Source organism: Mangifera indica, unplaced genomic scaffold (assembly GCF_011075055.1).
Source record: "Mangifera indica cultivar Alphonso unplaced genomic scaffold, CATAS_Mindica_2.1 Un_0049, whole genome shotgun sequence".
Taxonomy (NCBI): Eukaryota; Viridiplantae; Streptophyta; class Magnoliopsida; order Sapindales; family Anacardiaceae; genus Mangifera; species Mangifera indica.
In genome coordinates, this window is record NW_025401141.1 from 80,257 (window position 1) to 100,453 (window position 20,197).

Below are 20,197 nucleotides of genomic sequence, written 5' to 3' on the forward strand. Positions count from 1 at the left end.
AGAAGCCATGGTTTGTGATTGGTGTTATGTTTCAAAACCGTATAATAAGTATGCCATTGCTGTAAAGCCTTTTGAATCTCTTGAAGATTGTTATGGACTGTTTTGGGATGTATTGAAAAGAATTTCAACTCAAAATGTTGATCAAATTGTTTAGATGCTTCAAGCAAGTAGCTGCACACAAGGAGCAGTGAGGAGAGACAAACCATGGCCATAAAACCCAGATTGGACCAGCTGGTTGAACCAATCTGAGTGAGACTTGGTGCTTAACCTGATACAAGCAAGTTTGATTTTTGGATTTGCAGTTGAACTGCTTTCAAGTATGGTTGAATTGGGTAAGTCTTATCGAATCATGGCTCAACTGTTGATTTAGTCCAGCAACATCATCATGATTTGGCCAGTTCCTTTGAAAAATGTTTGCAATTCAAGTTCCAACTATTGTAATGTAAACAAATATCGAACTGTTCCCTTGACCGGGTCAAGACTCAATCTGTATGTCAGTGGTGTATGCCCCCGTTTTTCAGTTAAATTATCCTGGATAACTGAATATAGAGCTTGTATTTATAAAACCTTCATAACACTTCACACATCAAGTCCAAAAGTGATATCTGATACATTATTAATTTCTCATCTTAACTGTGTTTTTTTTAAATAGATATCCTCCCTTCTTAGAAAAGCCAAGACTCCATTATTAGATGCAATTCAATTGTGTTCCTGATGTTTGCTTCCATCTGCTCAAAACAGTCAACTAAAGCAGAACAATGCTTCATCCGACCATGGATACAATTCCGGCCTCAGCCCTTTCGCCAGGATGCAACATTCCAAACACTATATCTTGCAGCAACCGAGTAAATTTAATTACACCTTAAAGCCATAAGCTCAAGCACTTCCAGGCCTTTGGCGTTTTGCAACATCAAAGTGAACATCTAGGAGGCCTGTTATTCCGGCTGTTATCTTTTGACCTGCTTTTACAGGGCCAACACCCGGTGGAGTGCCTACAAAAACAAAAGTGATAGCAAAACAAATCAGAACGTCAATCTGATTCTTACACTTAACATGCCCTCATGGGGGTGGCAGACTTATCTAAGTTGAAAAGGAACAATTAAGATGCAAGGATTGAGGAAAAAATGTGATACAGAAGCAAATATAAACTTTGATTGTAGCATGCAAACTTATCATGTGATACCACACCCTGGCAAATTCAACAATTTTTTTCTTACACCAACAATGAATGATTGAAATTCATTTTACAAAAAGAGAAAATATAATGACTTGTCCCAAAGTAGCTAACTTTGACATTAAAGATTAAAATCGTGCATTTGGATCTAGGAAGGACCACAGCCATACAAAATAAGATCATAGACACAATACCTGTCTAATAACACAGATATAAAGCTCACTAAAGACACCTAGTATCAATTGTATACCAACTTTTTTAAGAAAATCATATTTTTACACTAACTGGAGTAGGCTTTAAAAAATTAAATTTATGAAATAATCCTGCAATACCTGTTAAGATGACATCTCCTTCCAAAAGTGTCATTATTGAACTTATGTGGCTGATGAGATACGGGATCTTAAAAATCATATCCTTGGTGGAGCCCTTCTGTCGTACTTCTCCATCTACCTGCAGTGAAACAAATTTGAAGTTGAACTGAGGGAATAACCAAAGGATAACATCATTGCAGCACTCATAAACCACATGAAAACACAAATCAGGGAAGAGTAATCATTAAACAACCTTTAACCAGAGTTCCACGTTGTCTGGGTCGGGCAATGCTGACTTTGGTAGCTACAGAAAAGTTAAGGAGAGTCAAACAACTGACTATGAATAATGTTTAGCTAAACAAATTTAAAGTGAAAAATTAATCCATAGATGATAAATGTTGTCTACAATCTCACTTCCTTTTACCCCAATTTGCCACAGAATGACTAACTATTAGGGGCACCATAGATGGCATGGCCCATACCAGCATCTGATGAACATTCCATATTCCTTTTACAACTTCAGTAAACAAAGAACAGTGCCATATTTACAATGCAATTATTTCCCTAGCAAATGCTACCTAATGCCAAGTTCATTTTTCTACGTGGTCATCAAATAGGGTAAAGTGCACACCTCATTATTCTAAATAGAATTTACACATTGAGATTTAAGATTCATAACAAATGTAACCATGATATAAGTTCAATAGACACAAATATGTTAAAGTATTCAGTTCAACTTCTTACAACAGCACTAATTGGTGTGAAGGTGTCCTGCCCCTTTGCAACTGTCCACGGAAGACCTGCAGACTGAAATATACGACAAAGTAAACAACAATAATAAGACATTTCATACCTGCAAACAAACACTTGGTTGTATAACAATCTACAGAGCAAAGTTGATAAGCTCTGATTAAAAGCAGGTTTATGGATTGCTATGAAAATAATTCCTGATCTATGTTTAACAGCATGGTGATAAATCCAACAGCATAAACAAATGAATTTCTATAGATTTTGACAGTTTATCAACACATAACAGGGAACATAGACAATAAATTTATCCTAAAAAATACCAGATGAAAAGAAACTCAAACCTTCGCAGCAGATTGTATTTCCCTAGCAGTCATATCTAGAGCCAAAGCATAGCCTGAAACCTCCAAAAATTATTACTTGGACATACATGAACAATAAGCACAACTAAAACATGTACAAATGAGTATATTACTACATGTTCAAACATTTGTTATTAACTTATCTATACAAAATGACATGACAACATGTCACATCACTTAATTTCATGTTGTCACTCCAATTTTTTATGGACAAGTTAGTAAGAAATGATTTTGTATGCAGTTTTATTCCCGAAATAATTTGTAACAAATCATCAACTAAAAGTTTGCAAATTCAAGACAATAATAATTCTTTCCAAGACAAATCTAAAAATCCATGAATTTACATAAAGACAAGATAGTTAATAATAAATTAAGAAAAACCTCCAACATAGTCCATGGCTGTGGCTTCGGGCACATCTCGAGCTTTCTTTCCGATCACGACGGCGAGCTCCACCTCATGATGAAGTGATTCCAACGGATGAGGAACCTCGATGGTCCCTCCATTTTCTAAATAAGACGACGTCGGCTTCAGAAACAAGACCGGCTCCTGATAACCATGAACATAAGGCGTAGTACGGAAGTAAATTTCAGTGTGTACAATTCCATTATAAATAAAAACTGAAGTTGAGTTACCTTCGGTACAGCGTTGCCGAGTTCTTTGGCGTGGGCGGTGTAGTTACGACCAACGGCCACGATCTTGGTGCCTACTTCTAGAAGCTTTTGCACGCCGGACAATGCAGCCGCCATCGATTCAGAAATGTCGTCGATGATCGTAATTCAACAGCTGACCCTTAAAGCTAAAAAGAGTAGGTAAGGATGAGAATTACCGTTTAGTCCTTGTAGTCTTTGTGTATTATCAAGGACACTAATTTTAAGTACGACAAATATGGTGTTTTGATTTCACATACAAAATTACAGTGAAATAAACAAAATTCTATTTATTTTGATGACGATTAGTTACTTTCGACCGTGTTAGCATTTGATCCAAATCGAAGAACATTGTCTAATATTCAATCAAGTTTGTCTTGATTTGGTATTAATCAAAAGTCTAATTTGGATCTTTCTGATCCTATAAATAATTGAATTAAAATATCAATGTTATTAAATAGTATGATACAATATCGAATTTTTTTTTTAATAATAAAATAAAATTTAATTATATAGAATTGTGATCTAATGGTACGGTGCATTTCCTTTCATCGGAATTGTAATCTAGCAGTATGATGCATATCTTTACAATTATGGATAGTAAAAATACCATTTAAAATATTTTAAAAATAATTATCAAATTTTGAGATCTTACAATGGTTAACGTTGCATTATGAAGTGTTTAAGTAATATGGACTCAAAGCAATTGTTGAAGATGTTTCAGTCTGCTTCCTTCAACTGGCCAGAGCCTATGCATTGATCAGCAGAAGCTTCAAAGGAATGAGCATGAAGCAGTAGCTTTGTTCTTGACTGCATATATAAGAATAAATTCAATGAATCCATGGAAATGGATTCATATATTTATGGTACACTTACAGCAGTTTGTGTATTCGAACTCTGCATCCTGGAAAGCTTTGAGTTTTTGGCATCACCATGTCTTCTCTCATTCACCAGAAGAATTGCACATTTGCAAGTGAAGAGAAGAAGTACAACTCCAAGAGAAAGCACCATAATGAATTCAATGATTATAGCTGATCCTAAGGCTGTTCTCAGAAGTAGAATTGCAATGAGTTTAGCAGCAATCACAAAAATCTATGGCCATTCAAGACTGATATGTTGATTTGTCACTTACTATGAGCTGCCAATGAACTCATTGGCCTTTTTCTGATCAAAGTTACATTAGCCTCTGCAGATAGAGGCACAAAGAACTTTTCAGCGCAGTCTGGATAACAACCATAACGCCCCATGTCGTTCACCTTCAGTGTCAAAAGGGTGTTATGTTCCTGACCCTGTACATAGAACCAAATCACTTTTAACCAGATTTCGCTTCCAAAAAAGGAAAAAGAATGTGTCTTCCCAGCATGCAATCTTACTCACATGATAAAAGAGCTGTTGCATTACAGTTTTGCAGTCATTTATTGATGCCTGAAATCTAATTCCACTGGCTTGGACCATAAAATGTTTTGAAATGGTGACATAGGTCTGAACGGGTTGCCATAGATAACTGTCCTTTAGCTTCACTTCAGTTACACTGATGAGCTCAGCTGGTAGACTGGATAGCAATAATCCATCACTAACTTCCATGGAAAATGCCACCACGAAGCGAGATGGACCGCCTGACATACCACCCACCAAACGGATATTACACTCAGTACAAGTTTGATCGTTGTTTTAGATGTTAAACTTGGTGCTTCATAGCTTACCAGCCCAATGATTTACAAATGATTATAAATCATACCTGGATACTTATGCATATCTGGATCCCCAATGCTGAAATCGAACTTGTCTCTTTCTCTGTTGAATATCAGTGACTCATCTCCAGTAGCATTTAGAACAATGTATTCGGGGACTTGAATGAATGGAGGATCATTAACAGGCTCCACAGAAATTGGAATATCCAAATCATTTTTCCCGTTTCTGTTTCTGGCAGATATTCGAATGGTATCCTCCCCATAAAAGTTTTCATTTCTGATATAAAAAGAAATAAAAAATCAAAGTCACTGAAACTATCACAAACAGGCAAAACAAGCAGAATGCCTAGACTAATACCCAAGATATTGGATTGACTGAAGGGTAAAATTGATGACATCTATACTGCCTTCTAAGATCAAATCCTTCACGGTTTCATTGCCATTCCTTACAGAAAGTCCACTCCACATTGATGGTTGCCAAAACTGCATTAGCAAAGAAGACAAGAATACAGTCCCAGACTTTGCACTGAGAGTGACAGAAATGTTCTCCTTCAATTCTGAATATCTAATCCCTAACCCAGTGAAACCACTGCAAATCAAGAGAGTGAGAATTCTGGACAAAACTAAACACAATTGAACAAAACACTTAAATATTAGTTATACATTGTACCGTACCCGATCCTGGGACTCATCAAGTCTTCAGTTGCTAGCAATTGAGTAGGAAAGGAAACAAACTGTGGTGGGATACTGAGAACAGAAATGTTGACAGCAGCAGTGGCAAGGTTACCATTGACATCAGATATTGTGTATGAAAAAGAATCATTCCCAATATAATCTTTGTAAGGGGTATATCTGAAGATCTGCCCAAACTGTAGAAGTGAACCAAAACCAGGCTGACAAAAACATAACATACAGCAGTAGGTCAGATTTACGAGCAACCTCTTCTGCAGAAACTCTTTGTGATGAGTGCAATCTAAATGGTGCTGTATTTTTTTTTTTAACTGCTTACGTTGGAGAATTCAACAAGGTTTGCCTGATCCCCGGCATAGTAGTCATTAGCCAAAGCATCAAAAGCAATCGACTCATCCTCCCAAACAGACAATATATCATCATATGCTTTAGGAAAATATTGACCTGAAGACATTGAAAATATAATCTTAATATAAAAATATACAAGAAACTTTACCTCAAATATTACATCGTGAATCTCTTTTCTGACAACCAAGCTTTATAAGAAACATGAATTCACATATATCTCATTATACCCAGAGAACAATCAAAATAGCAAATCACACTTTCTAGGATTGTTACAAAAGAAGAACTAATATTATGAGTTGTAGCATCTCAACTTACTGCTGTACACATGAACCTGGAAAGGTGAGAAACATCTGCCATCCAACGAAACACACATCTCGTAGGTACCTACTTCCATAGCCAGATATCGAACGCTGTATGAACCATCATTGTTATCCACGAACATCCAACTTGAAAAGCCAGAATTGTTTATTGAAGTAATCTCCAGTTTCAGCCTCGACTGTTGTGACAAGACAGGATTGGAAATTGAATCCTGTAGCTGGACCACTACCTCATGTGTAATCAGCATTGGCACCTTAGGACTAAACTTCACAACTCCCGAGAGTGACATATTCACATCTCCTGAGGCATAGCGATTATTCAATCACATAACTTTGGTTATTCTACAATATAATCAAATTATGTCAAGTAAATTAAGATACCTGCTTTGACTTCCATTCTGAATGGATAACCACCATTTAAAACAATATTTCCACAGAGTACCAGAGTATTATAAGTACCACTCCTTTCAGGAATATAAGTAACATCAAAAGCACTGGCCAGAACTTTTGAGTTCTCTGAAGACTGGATTCATAAAAAGAAAAAGTATCAATAAGATTCTAGAGTAGGACTGCTGAAAGTAAGTATATAAATCCACTTCTTACAGTGTTAGTCTGATCAATAGAGGGTGCCAGAGCAATTTCTAACTGATCAATAGAACCATTACTCAGCTTTTCAGTAGATCCACTCCCTATTTAAGAGATGGTTGCTGCTTTGTAAGTAATGAATACAAATATTAACACAAAGGAAACTATGACATTGTGCATACCATTAACAATCTGTGTGGGTAATATACTTGGCCGTATTTGATAAGAGTCGTTTTCCCTTATAATTTGTACTTTAAGCATTTCTATTTCAACTGGAGATGGGAATTGAAAATTGTCATTCAAATAAACTGAGAAGACTGCAATTTCCCCAGCAATGGAACCATTTAAACCAGAGCCGTTGACAACACTGCTTAATCCATCACAATATCCTATTCAAATAAGAAATAAAATGGAAATTTTATTATAAGAAAATTATAAATTAAAGTGTTTCACAAAGGGATCTGAACTTGTCACAACTCCAGCCTTCTAAAACCTGAGCTAATTGCTGACCTTAATCAAAATTTTAACCATAAACCATTACTTGTTTTGAGAATCTAAATTCAAACAAATTAAGAAGAAAAAGACCATAATCACAGAGAAACTCCTGAGTCTTTCAGCCGCACCTACAAAGACAGAATAAGCAAAAGGCATGTTGGAGATGCTTATACTATGCTTCATATCAGATATTGTGAGCAAGAAGTTTCCAGATTCCTGTATGGTAAAAGAAAGCAACTGAATTCCTGGAACCACTTCTTCAAAGTGAAAATCTACAACTGGTATAGACAAATTTGTCTCTTTCTCAACAATATCAGCATCAAAGGCATACAATCCTGGAACAAGGTTCCTATATTGATCATGCTGGTGTATAAATACTTCCATCTTGGAAAAAATCTGCCAGGCAGACACTTCATATTTCAATTTGGCCTCACAACTGGAAATGTCCAGTGCTCCTGACAGACGTTAATCCAACATTTAGTTACACAGATGATATTCAAGCACAGTAGAAGATCAGAACCCATCAACATTAAATGAGCTTATATTAGAAGTGATAGGAAATCACCTGGATTGACCTTGAATGGTAGTGGAGAGCCATTCAATGTTTGATTTCCCCCTTCAATGCGCAATGAAAGGTCCCCGGCTATACTAGCAATAAACTCTAAGACGATGTAACCAGCTTCATTCCAACCCACGTTAGTAACATTTGGCATGTTAATAAAGGAACCATTTGCCTGACATACAGACACTATGAAATTAAAAGAACTTGGTTCTTTGCTTGTCGAAGAAACATTATTTCCAAATGCATCTTTAGGAAGAATCAAAAGGGTGGCTTTTGTCCCCGCTTCAAACTCATTCACACCACCCATCCATGAAACAACAGAGACAGATGGATGCATTTTCCCTTCAACCAGAAAATGACATGAAACAAATCCCATTAACTGGGATTATTCGAAAGTGAAATTCCCATTCTGAAAAATCAATTTCGAAAACAATATAAATACCTGGATCAACATAGAAATGAAGAGAGGAATCCAATACTTTGAAAGGTTCATCAAGGACTAACAAATTAAACAAACCAACCAGGATTGGCGTGAATATAATTCTCCAATTGCTAGTATCTCCACTGGTCTCTAGCACAACCCCAGAAATGTAACAACTATTTCCCACCTTCTCGTTTATTATGAGTGAAGGCTTGAAAGAACTTTTTTCAAGTGAAGCATTTCCTTGGCTGTCAAAATTTCCTAGCACTATGATCCTTACGGCTGCTTTATCGCCTGCTAGAAATTTGTTCTTGTCGTCCAACCAACTGAAAGCGAATAACGGCACTGCAATAAACATATAAACCTTATCACCTTCAAATAACATCCCTGAAAGTATGAAAGAAGTTTGAAATTACCTGCAGAGGTTGAGAAGGGGAGAGTGAAGAGAGAAATGAGTAAGAGAAAATGGACCTGGAGTGCCATGACTGAAAGAGAATTTGAAGGAACTTTAATACCAGACCAGCTTTATAAGGCAGTTGATCAATGTTTTGATGAGAGCATTTAAGCCGTTGGATACCGTCGGATTTTCGAGAGCGGTTGCTTACAGTTTCCAACGGTTGGGTGATTGGCGCGGTTTTTTATTCCACAGTTCATTCTCAAATTAAAAATTAATTTCAGAGTGTTTTTTTTTTTTTAAATCTTTTGGGGTTACTATACTTGGACATTTTAGAATATTTAGAATTTCCTGACAGTTTCTTCAATATATTGGCAAGAACCCCCTCCCAAATTTGCAAAATTATATAGTTATGTCCATATTGTGATCATGCTACGTCTTCCTGGGATGGAAAGAGTCATTGTGAGACATACTGGCTCGACTCATTCTTAACTTGGGGCTGCCTTATTTAAACTTAACTCATTTGAGCCAAACATCAATCTAAGTTTGAATGGTTGGATGGAGTCCACTAATGATATGAATCAGAATACATTTAGTTTAGATGGCACTCCCGTAGAATCTATTTGACAGGTTCAAATTAAGAATCCATTTTCAGAAGTAGCCATAACGTTTTAAATATTTTGTTGGCACGGCATTACATTTCAGGTTTTCTTGGCATACGAACTTTTTGTTTTGTTTGTATAGACAAGGGAATGCTGACTAGTGTTGAAGACACATCATCTTGATGCAAGTGAAAACCAGTCATCGCATATGCAACATCAGCAACTCTGGGTTTTCAATAAACTGTTTCCACTCGTTACAAAATCTTGCAACAGTTGCTCCATCCAGAACTCTATGGTCTGCACCAATATTAACCTGAAAAACAAACCCCCATCACACCCGTGTCAGATGAAAGCTGTAACCTGCTGATAAGTACTAAATCAGTTCAGGTAGAAACCGAGCATGAAAGATTTCTGATTTCAGTACCGGTTTTCATTTTTTCAATAGCGTATTGGGAACACTCACCCCTATTATCAGCTACGTTTGGTCTATGGCATGATAGTCTGAAAAACTACTATTTTACCCCTTTATGGTCAGCATTTATTAAATAATATCAAATTATAGGAAACCATTGTCCATAGCTTACCGTCACTATTGATGTGGGGTACACAATTCCATCGTCCGCAAAGTGTGGAACTCTCTGTATTCGGCCAAGTGCAATGATTGCAACTTCAGGCAAGTTGACAAGAGGAGATCCAAACTTTCCACCAATTGCTCCAATGTTGCTTAGAGTTATTGTTCCACCAGATATGTCTCCAGGACTAAGCTTGTTGTCCCTTGATGATTGTTGCAAGCGTGACAGCTCCTTCGTTATCTAATCAGAAAGAGTTAAGTTTTCAATGAAAAGTACATGATAGTGCACATTGAAGGACAGTCAAACCCTGATATACAGGCAAATGAATTATGCAAATAAATAAGGGAAGGTACTCTGTTATTCTGATTTATAATCAAATGGAAAAATAGAGGAGAACAAAAGGAAACAGAAAATATGTTTATTTACAGTATGAAGTTCTGCAATTGTCATTATTCACTAAATGTTCCCGGTAAACAGAGAAGCAATGCAAGAATATCAATATTGCAGCTCAATTATTGTGAAGATGAGAAGTTACACAAAACTAACCTCTGCAATGGAAAGGGACTGCACATTCTTTATGTTTGGTACAACTAGACCATTTGGAGTAGCCATGGCAACTCCGATATTGTGGGAACCTACAATGACCAATGACAATACCATAAATTGTGTATATAAATAGCATTAATAGGCTGTAGAAGGAAACTAAAACCAGTAATCTCTGGATAAGTTTGCTTGTGCATCCCATGGAATTAGTTGACCTTAAATGGTTTTCTATGGGAAGTCAAGATGAGTTTCTAAATGGCATTGAGTTTTTTCAACTAGCAGAAGTAATTACCAACCTCTAAGGATCACCTCAAGTGACTCCTCATTGAAGCAACTATTCATGAAGGGATATTTGCTCAAAGCCATTGAAAGTGACTTTAGCAATAAAGGAAGGAATGTGTACTTAACATTTGGATCAGAATTATTATTTTGAAAAGATGTTTTAAGATCCACAAGCGCATCACAATTTATCTCTTCTACATAATGAAAATGTGGGACTTTAGCAGCCATGGACATGGTTTTGACCATTGTTCTCTGGTATCCCCTGAAAGAATAAATTTAATTAACTAAGATTAGGATACTAAAAAAACAATCTACAAACTTAATCAGCCAAGTACTTAACAAAAATAATGAACCTAAAAGGGAATGCAATTTACAATTATTGAAATTTAACTATGTATAAACCTATGGCGTAAATAACTTTTAGATTGATCAAACAAAAGAAAATGTGTAGCTAAGATATCGCAGGCCTATGGATGCCACCCTCTACCCCTATTTCAAAAGTAAATAGGTTACTCCATCATGTGAATATTGAACGTTACCTCAAGGGGACTGTCTTATCATCTAAAATAACTTCTGCAAATGCAAATGACTCATTTCCTTCTTCTGAGTCAGAACTATCACTGGCAGATGAAGCTTCAACAATTCCTTTCTGAGCAGAATATTTAACCACATCTTCTTTCAATATCCTCCTGTCTTTACCACTTCCACGGACATCATTTAAGTTTACACCATATTGCTTTGCAAGGTGCCGTACAGCAGGAGTGCATAGAATTCCACCCATTGCATTTTCATTCTGCTTAGAATTGGGTAAGCTCATGTCCTTGGAACCTGGTGGTTTTGCACTTTCCAAAACATCTGAACTAGGTGCTGACACAAGACATTCCTCAACAACCATCTTTAGTAGAGTTTCACCAACCTGGATTTTCAAGTTTATAAAACCTTAGAACTATGGTATACATTTTGAAACTGTCAAAAGGAGTCCAAGGATAATGTTCTGATTTAGAATTCATTACTCGAAACAAAAATTTTAAACTGATAACAAAAAGTAAAAATGCATATTTGTTTTGTTTCTTTTACAACTTCTTTTTAAGTGCTAAAAGCACTTATCTATTCTTTTGTCCTTTCTGCACCTGAATATATGTATATGAAACCTTCTGCTATGCAATATTTAATGGAAATGGACAATCAAATCCATTATTCAAGAATACTGAAGAAAAAATTAATGGTTCAAGATAATCTTCCTAATGTATTTGAAACAGTTTTTCTTTTGATACCATGGTCTATACTTGTCTCTGAAAACACAATTCTCAATAAAAGGTCATCGGTTCCCTCTTTCATTGCCCCTAATACCACACACCAGCTATGTGAATCATTGAGCACATACATAAGAGCTATATCAGTAAAGCACGAAATAATTTCCAATAACAGATTACTCACTACCCAAATGTAACAATTAATACTCCACATCCCAAAAAAAAAGTAAATAAAATAAACCTTCACAATGTTTCCAGGAACATGGAGAATTTTAGCAACTTTTCCTTTGTAACGACTTGTTATTTCAATAGTTGCTTTGTCACTCTGAACTTCACAAAGTGGTTGAAACTCATCAACTTGATCCCCCTGCCACGGTAATTCTATCAGAATTTCTTTATATGGACCTACTGAACACATCACCGAATAAACGTGCAGACATATAAATAGATAGTCTTTCCAAGTAGTTGTAATGTGCAACTGTACAAGATTTCATTTGTTGAAGGACAAAGAAGCCATGAATTGCCAGTAACTATATTCAAAACCCTACATGCCAAAATCAATGCAACATTCTAACAATTAAACACATTTCTGAAGATACTTTTACTTCATAGATACATATTCCAGTTGCATCTTATCCAGTAAGACAGACAGAAAAATCACTAACAAAGCTTCACAAACAACACCAAACAAAAAAAATGTACGTGTGACGCACTAATTTAGCCAAACCAAAAAAAAAAAAAGACAAGAACTTTGGAATCTAGGATGGGGAAGATAAATCATCCACAATTTGGACTAAAAAGCAGCAATTTGGAAATTCAACAGAATACTAAGAAATGTATAGATCAAGGAATACGTGAATGCAACAACTAGCGTCTCTCACCCACCTCTTTAACAAACCATTTGAGGAGTTCACACTCAGCAATACCTTCACCTGTTTGTGCCAATGGTACATCAACTACTCCACCTACCGGAACATCTGCCAAAGCATGACTTGAGTAGCTACATCTATTCACTGCACAGAGGATGCTGAACTATAATATAGAAGAAAAGAGAAGATAATTACACAATGAATCTTAACACATTTCCATAAAAATATTGTGCTTCAATGAAAGTTCAACAATATGTTGCTTTAAACATCAGGCACATCAACATGCTTACTTAAATCGGCGTTCATGAGTGTCTCCCAAATCCACACAATAATATTCATAACAGGCAATCATAACAACATAGAACAGTAGCCTATCAACTGAAGCATGGGTTAAAAACACACTAACAGAATAACGACTGGAATGAATGAAAACAGAGCACTCTCATATGCCTGTTTTATGTTAGTTCGTGTGTAAACCAAATGGAGATTCACTTAATCATTTAACTTCACTGTATGAATGGCCCAATTCCGCTGAATCATAGCATGTTAAACTCTCTCTCGTATGTCTCTTTACATCTTATAAGATCGCATAACAGAATATCTCTGACTGAAAACGCAGAATTTACTTCTCACTATACAGCTACAAAATCAAACACCGGAAACAAGAAGAAATTTTATCGAACAGTAACTACAAACAAAGAGAGTTAGATTAAATCACTTGTAACAGAATTAGGAAACTCACGTCCTTAAGATTATTATTAGCCGAGCCCAACAATAGTGAAGCATGACCAGTGAGAAAACCTAGCACTGGAGCCTTCAGCCCCGGCAAAGAAGACGTAATTGACTCATGATAGGTGAACGGACACAGCAATGTCCGGCCGGAGCTCCAGTTCCGGCTCCAAGGCCGCTTCTGCCAAATCCTTCTACCGATCATCACTCACGCACGAGGATGGAAACGGCGAACCTTACTACCGTTTACAATATAGAGAGTCAATAATACACGTGGCTGAATCTGACGATAATCTTAATGATGCTTTGTGTGTATAATTGTTGTAATTATAGGCGCATTAATATTTGAAGTTAGGCTGCCTGATTAACCATTAGCAATTAATTTTGATATTAGTGCTGATAATTATCAAAAGGATAACTAATCAGCAAGATTAGGCTTGAATGACACGTGGAACTGATTGGTCAACAATGGTCATCAAAAATTTTTTTCTAGTGTTTTATGGATCATCATCTTTATCTTACGCAGCTGGTTTTGACAGCGGATAGAGATTGGGATGAATTCCAACCAAGGGTATCTGAGGTACACATATCAATTGAGTCGAATTGAATATAGGCCAATCTAAAATACGAAAAAAAATTTGAGCATGATAAAGCTCGGTTTGATACTGTAGAGTGTTGAGCCAAGCCCATAAGCCTATAAGATTGGGTATTGGGCCTTTATATTACACTTATGGGCTGATCTGGTGCTGTTTATAAAAAAATAAAAATTTTTATTTTTTTTTCCTTACTTCTGCCGCAGGCAGCAGAAGACGCAGAAGCAGAATCTGCCTTGCGGCAGAAGGCAGAAGAGGAGCTAGGGCTGGATTCGAGCCGAGCCAGCTCGGGCTCGAGCTCGGCTCGGCTCGGTTCGAGCCCGAAACGAGCCGGACTCAGTTCGGCTCGATCGAGCTCGAGCCGAGCCTAGCCCGAGCTGGCTCGGGTTGGCTCGGTATATTTTTTTTAAAATTTTTTTATACAAAACGGTATCGTTTTGATTTTTATATATATACAAAACGGTATCGTTTTGATATAAAAAATGAGTCGAGCCGAGCCGTTACCGAGCCGAACTGAAAACGAGCTGAATCCGAGCCGAGCCGAACTCGAGCCGGCCCTCAAAAAGCCGAGCCGAGCTCGGCTCGGCTCGAATCCAGCCCTAAGAGGAGCGGAAGGAGAAGCAGCATCTGCTTAATTTTTAAAAATTTTTTTTTTTATTTTTTCCCAATAAAAACCTACTAAATTTTTCATTTTTACTTTCAATTATAATTATAAATTTTTCAAACTTCCAATCTCAATTATTTTATTATATTTTTAAACTCATTTTATTTTAATTTTATTATTTTAAAATATTACAAATAGATCCAATATCAAATAAATTCATTAACGACAGTTGCTTCCCTCCCTGGAGATTCTTCAAGGCTTTAAGCGAGAGGAGAAAATCCTAAAATCTGATTCTAATTTCTTATAAAGTGTTACATGGGCCATCTTTTCAAGTTTATATAGCTTATTGCAGGCCACATTCACAGGGTAAAAATTATTTTAATAAAATGTGCATATCCCATGTTTAGTGTCTGATTAAAAATTTCAATTAAAAAATTTTTAAAACTATTGATTAATTGGGCCGGTCTGGCCTAATTAAAGCCCATTATTAAATGGATCAAGTCTTGGGCCTTTATATTTCAATGGACCAATCCGATTTGAAAGCACATTACTATTTTAGGCCTTAAGCCCGACCTATTAACCCAATGGGTCGAGCTAGAGCCGGCCCGGCCCATTGACATCTCTACCCCTGAGGGATGGTCATTTTCAGGGCACATTATAAACTTCATAAATGGTTTAAATTTTATTTGAGTAATGTTACGTATATTTAATTTTAAAATAAATATTTTTAATTAAAAAATATTTAATCATATAATTATAAATTATTTAAATAATTAGTTAAATACTCAAAACTGAGTTTCGAGTGATTGGGTAAAAGGGTAATAGATTAGAAAAGTAATAATTCAAAATTAGGATAAAAAAAGAAGTTTAGAAAAGAAATAAGAAAACTGAAATGGAAAGCAAGTTGGCTGTAGCAGCTTTAATAGACAAGGTGCGTGCTACAATCGAATACAAAGAAGAATTTAGGTCCTATTGTTTTGGAACCATCGATACATACGTGCGAAAGCATGTGAAATTTTTTACATTTTAATAAAGAATCAAAAAGCCTTTAATTTGCTTCTAAAGTTTAACTCTGTTTATGACATGGACACTGATCGATAGAGCTACAAATGCAATCAGTCTCTTCGATTGTTCATTTCATTGGCCCTATATAGTCATTAATAATGTCATTGAAAACATTACCTCATTCCAACAATAAATGGAATGATATTTTCAAAATCTCTTGAGAACGTTCACACGTTTTTTATAATTAAAGATAGATTTAAATTGAATTAAGATAAATTAAATATAAACAAAATATCTAGTTAAAGTTTGAGTTTGGTCACTATAAGTGAATGGTAACACCGGAAAAAGTGAATAGTGATGCTTAAGAATATTGGATTAGACATTTTTCAAAAGTTTGTTCGGTTAAGTTTAAATTTGTTTAGATTAAATTAAAACCGATTTTGAATTGAAAGGGTCAGTTTATTTATTAGCTCAATCAAAATAATACGTTAGGTGGATAATTTGATTTAGTTTAAGCTTGACTTATGACTCGAATCAAATCATATCAAACTATTATTAAAATAACGTTATTTTATTAATGAGTGACAAACTTAAGTTATGAATTAGAGTTGAACATCAAACGTAATTCGAACCTAGGGAACAAACTAAACTTAAGCTATTTCTAACTTTGACTCAACAAATTTGAGTTGAACTAGAGTCATTTTACTTTCAATCAAGTTAAACTCAAATCATAAAATATTTAAAATTAGTTCGGTTTTTATCTACCCTAGAAGAAGTAGAAGAATCACAAGATAAATAGAAAAAATCATCTATGTGACGAACTCTAATATAGATATCTATCAATCGTGAACCAAGCTTGAGCTCGAGAACATGAAATTATTTTAGTTTGAGTTTGGTTCAACAAACCAAGTCCAAAATTACTATGACTCGTAATCCAACCCTATCTATCATCCTTGCTGATTAATCGCTTGCGTACTCAATCAGTAGATATTAATGGCATAACATTAATGTACCAAAGAAAAGCTTTTGCCCACATATTAATACTTGGATAAAAAAATGGTAACAGAAACGAGTTAAATGATGAACATATTGAAATAAAAAGATGGAGACTCACGTGGAGAGACGTATCGGGGCAATATACAGCCCGATATGTGGAGAAGAAGAAAGTGGATATGTTTGAGCAAATCTGGGAAAGATGACAAATATGATTGGAACAGTAGGGTTCGGCAAACTTTGTTTAAGAATTATCACACGGTTAAAATAAGGTTCCAGTGCGGCTTTTCCATCCATAACTTTATTATATATTTGTCTACAATACCGTCTATAATATATATCTGCACTCAATTTACTTCAAGAGTACACACTTGTAGCAACAAGAAATGAAGATGTTTGCAGCAGAGAAATCGCAGAAGTATCCGGCAATGCCAGAGGTATATAAATAAAGTTCGTCTTAAACACCCATATAGAGCATGTATGCATGATCTTTCTTTGTTTATTTTAGTGATTGTTTAATTATTTGTTTATTGTAGGTGGTGGAGGAGCTGAAGACAATATCAGGCATTGGTTTGCCATTAGCGGCTATGAGCTTGGTGGGATATCTCAAAAATATGTTTTTAGTTGTGTGCGTGGGAAGACTTGGAAGCCTTGAACTTGCAGGCGGGGCTTTAGCCATCGGCTTTACAAACATCACCGGCTATTCGGTTTTATCAGGCTTGGCCATGGGGATGGAGCCCCTTTGTGGTCAAGGTTTTGGGTCAAAAAATCTGACTTTAGTATCTCTCACTCTAAAGAGAACAGTTTTTCTGCTACTTCTTGCTTCAGTAGCTATTGGGTTTTTATGGCTCAACCTTGAACCTCTCATGCTTCTCCTCCATCAGGACCCCGATATAACAAAAGTTGCTAGCATTTATTGTCGCTATGCCATCCCAGACCTTATCGCCAACAGCCTTCTTCATCCTTTACGTATTTATTTGCGTAGTAAAGGGACAACATGGCCATTAATGTGGTGCACCTTACTCTCAGTTGTTTTTCACCTCCCTGTCACTGTTTTTTTGGCCTTCAATCTTGGTCTTGGTGTGCCTGGAATCGCAATTTCCAACTTCACCACCAATTTCATCACCCTTTTCTTCCTTGTTTGTTACATTTACTACACTCGCACCCCCGAGGAAATGCCCTTATGCACACCATTAACAATTGATCAATCGTTGCCACTTTCTGTAACAAGTTTTTCTTCATTAGGAGATGAATGGAGAGTTCTTCTTCAGCTCGCCATACCGAGCTGTGTAGCTGTTTGTTTAGAGTGGTGGTGGTATGAATTCATGACGATTTTAGCCGGGTATTTAATCAATCCTCGCGTTGCTCTTGCAACATCAGCTCTAGTGATACAAACAACCTCTCTAATGTACACATTGCCAATGGCTCTTAGTGCTTCTGTGTCAAGCCGAGTGGGGAACGAACTTGGAGCAGGAAGGCCAAAAAAAGCCAATTTGGCCGCCGTGGTAACCATAGGATTAGCCTTATTTGTGTCAATATTCGGGTTGTTAGGGACAACTCTAGGGAGAGAAGCATGGGGAAAAGTTTTCACTAAAGATAGCGAAGTTCTTGCGCTAACTAAGACTGTGCTGCCCATTATCGGATTGTGTGAGCTAGCAAATTGCCCACAAACCACAAGCTGTGGGATTCTTAGAGGCAGTGCCAGGGCTGGAATTGGAGCAACGATAAACTTTTACTCGTTTTACTTGGTGGGTGCACCATTGGCGATAGTATTGGCGTTTGTTTGGAAATTAGGCTTTGTGGGTCTGTGTTATGGCCTTCTTGGGGCTCAAATTGCATGCCTAATTTCAGTTTTAACTGTGGTGTTCAACACAGATTGGGAAAAAGAATCGATTAAGGCCGCAGACTTGGTAGGCAAAAGTAACTTTTCAGCACATGCAGACCTAACAGTCCAATGTGAAGAAGGTCTTGTTGGTTTTTTAGATGATATGTCACCTTATGATTAAATGATTTTAAATTATCTAATCACTGATAAAGAAATATCTTAATAACTAATTTGATACGTAAAACTAGATGCATATAACATTGTAATTTGTATTTTCCAGAAGCCTTTGTCACCACATTAAGTTGGATTGAGAAAACAGAAAATTGTTTTCCCTTTTTTTACAATGTTAAGGTAACTGTTGTTGCAATATAATATATAATTGTAGTGACTTGGGTTCATGTGTAATATTGAACACTCTTTCCTTGTATAGCTTAATCGATGTAGTGGCTGTCATTAGAAATGGTTGAGACCTGCTTGTTTTAAATATCTTAATGTAAGCAGCCTTAAGTGTATACGAATTGATGATATCGTAACCTAGCATAAACATTTTTCACGTTTTGATAGACGTGCATTGTGAGTGCATATGCATGTGTTCACAACTTCATACATACATGTGCTCTGCACATGCTTTCATTGATGTAAGGGTATATTCTATTCAAATTGAATGAGTTTGGGTCAATGCAAGCTTTTGTTGAAGTCTAATAGTGTCTAATTTGAATTTGTTTGAATTGGTATACAATATCATCATAGAGACACTATAAGAGTAAATAATGTTGTTGAAATGATGATGCTAAAGGTTAGCAAAAGTAATGAAGTATTAGAACTTTCAAGATGAAGATTTGGATTCAAGCTTTTATTACGTTTGTGAAATCTTAATTTATCTGATGTAATGATTGTGAATTCGATCATTGTATTCCGAATTTACCTGTCTAACAAATACGAGTAACATCTCCGATTACTAAAAGAAATTTATTGAAATGATGAATAGTATCAAATAAATAAACGCAAAATGAATTATTGAATTAGAGTTTTAGCTCAAAATCGAATCATTTGAGCCGAATCAGCTTGAATAGGAACCACCCAGCCGAAGTTTCCTTCATTCAAACAAAACCATGTTCAAATAAACCTCACGTTCATAGGGATCTTGGAAATACTTTTCCAGCTTAAACACGGATGTCAGCTATGGCGCGTAATCTAATTTCTGCCGTCATTTTATTAAATATCCGAATGAAAACATCAACTCTACGAACCCACCAAACTCAACCGATTTTTGTTGTAGAAAGTGAATTCAATTTCAATAAAATTGAAAAAACACACCAGTTGGTCTTCGTCCCCAAGTCTCAAGCCCTACGTACGACTGATGTTCCAATTAAAACAAAATGTTTAATCTTTGATATCACTTCACGAGACGTTAAATCAAATCTCAATGGTACCTTTCTTTCTTCGTCTTCTTTTTTCTTGGCTAGCTAATAGTTAATAAAAATGTCCAGGTAAAATCAAACATTTTTCATTCAGGTACAAAAGATGACAAGATTACGTAGTGGATCCATATGAACAGGATTCCAGATAGGCAGTTACTGTC

The 20,197-nt window shown here is 36.0% G+C and overlaps 4 protein-coding genes across 8 annotated transcripts; 1 reads left to right on the top strand and 3 right to left on the bottom strand.

Annotated features, from left to right (window-relative positions):
• Window positions 1-536: 536 nt before the first annotated feature.
• On the bottom strand, window positions 537-3,418 carry LOC123206799 (probable acylpyruvase FAHD1, mitochondrial). The gene is made up of 7 exons (XM_044624047.1): window positions 3,228-3,418; window positions 2,976-3,141; window positions 2,577-2,629; window positions 2,230-2,292; window positions 1,739-1,789; window positions 1,507-1,624; window positions 537-992 (listed from the first exon to the last, which is right to left on the bottom strand). Exons 1-7 carry the CDS (start codon window positions 3,339-3,341, stop codon window positions 877-879), a joined length of 681 nt encoding a protein of 226 aa, XP_044479982.1. The 5' UTR covers window positions 3,342-3,418; the 3' UTR covers window positions 537-876.
• LOC123206795 (protein GAMETE EXPRESSED 2-like) lies at window positions 3,345-9,147 on the bottom strand. 4 transcript variants are annotated; one of them, XR_006500118.1, is made up of 17 exons: window positions 8,768-9,147; window positions 8,373-8,696; window positions 7,934-8,272; window positions 7,497-7,823; window positions 7,056-7,262; window positions 6,892-6,977; window positions 6,670-6,811; window positions 6,287-6,589; window positions 5,943-6,067; window positions 5,609-5,826; window positions 5,292-5,522; window positions 4,981-5,210; window positions 4,620-4,858; window positions 4,375-4,531; window positions 4,119-4,285; window positions 3,898-3,991; window positions 3,345-3,391 (listed from the first exon to the last, which is right to left on the bottom strand). XR_006500118.1 is itself a non-coding variant. In XM_044624041.1 (16 exons), exons 1-16 carry the CDS (start codon window positions 8,832-8,834, stop codon window positions 3,963-3,965), a joined length of 3,252 nt encoding a protein of 1,083 aa, XP_044479976.1. In that variant the 5' UTR covers window positions 8,835-9,147; the 3' UTR covers window positions 3,915-3,962. The 4 variants fall into 4 exon arrangements, 3 of the variants coding, with proteins under 3 accessions (XP_044479976.1, XP_044479977.1, XP_044479978.1); XM_044624041.1 differs by lacking the exon at window positions 3,345-3,391 and having other exon boundaries at window positions 3,915-4,052; XM_044624042.1 differs by lacking the exons at window positions 3,345-3,391; window positions 7,497-7,823 and having other exon boundaries at window positions 3,915-4,052.
• A 139-nt stretch (window positions 9,148-9,286) lies between these two features.
• LOC123206797 (lipoamide acyltransferase component of branched-chain alpha-keto acid dehydrogenase complex, mitochondrial-like) lies at window positions 9,287-13,885 on the bottom strand. 2 transcript variants are annotated; one of them, XM_044624044.1, is made up of 8 exons: window positions 13,609-13,876; window positions 12,883-13,029; window positions 12,239-12,364; window positions 11,284-11,660; window positions 10,759-11,006; window positions 10,466-10,554; window positions 9,932-10,159; window positions 9,287-9,660 (listed from the first exon to the last, which is right to left on the bottom strand). In XM_044624044.1, the coding sequence occupies exons 1-8, from the start codon at window positions 13,798-13,800 to the stop codon at window positions 9,547-9,549; spliced, it is 1,521 nt and encodes a 506-aa protein (XP_044479979.1). In that variant the 5' UTR covers window positions 13,801-13,876; the 3' UTR covers window positions 9,287-9,546. The 2 variants fall into 2 exon arrangements, with proteins under 2 accessions (XP_044479979.1, XP_044479980.1); XM_044624045.1 differs by having other exon boundaries at window positions 9,506-9,707; window positions 13,609-13,885.
• A 3,229-nt stretch (window positions 13,886-17,114) lies between these two features.
• LOC123206787 (protein DETOXIFICATION 55-like) lies at window positions 17,115-19,052 on the top strand. Its single transcript, XM_044624029.1, has 2 exons — window positions 17,115-17,227; window positions 17,327-19,052. The coding sequence occupies exons 1-2, from the start codon at window positions 17,177-17,179 to the stop codon at window positions 18,794-18,796; spliced, it is 1,521 nt and encodes a 506-aa protein (XP_044479964.1). The 5' UTR covers window positions 17,115-17,176; the 3' UTR covers window positions 18,797-19,052.
• Window positions 19,053-20,197: the final 1,145 nt, after the last annotated feature.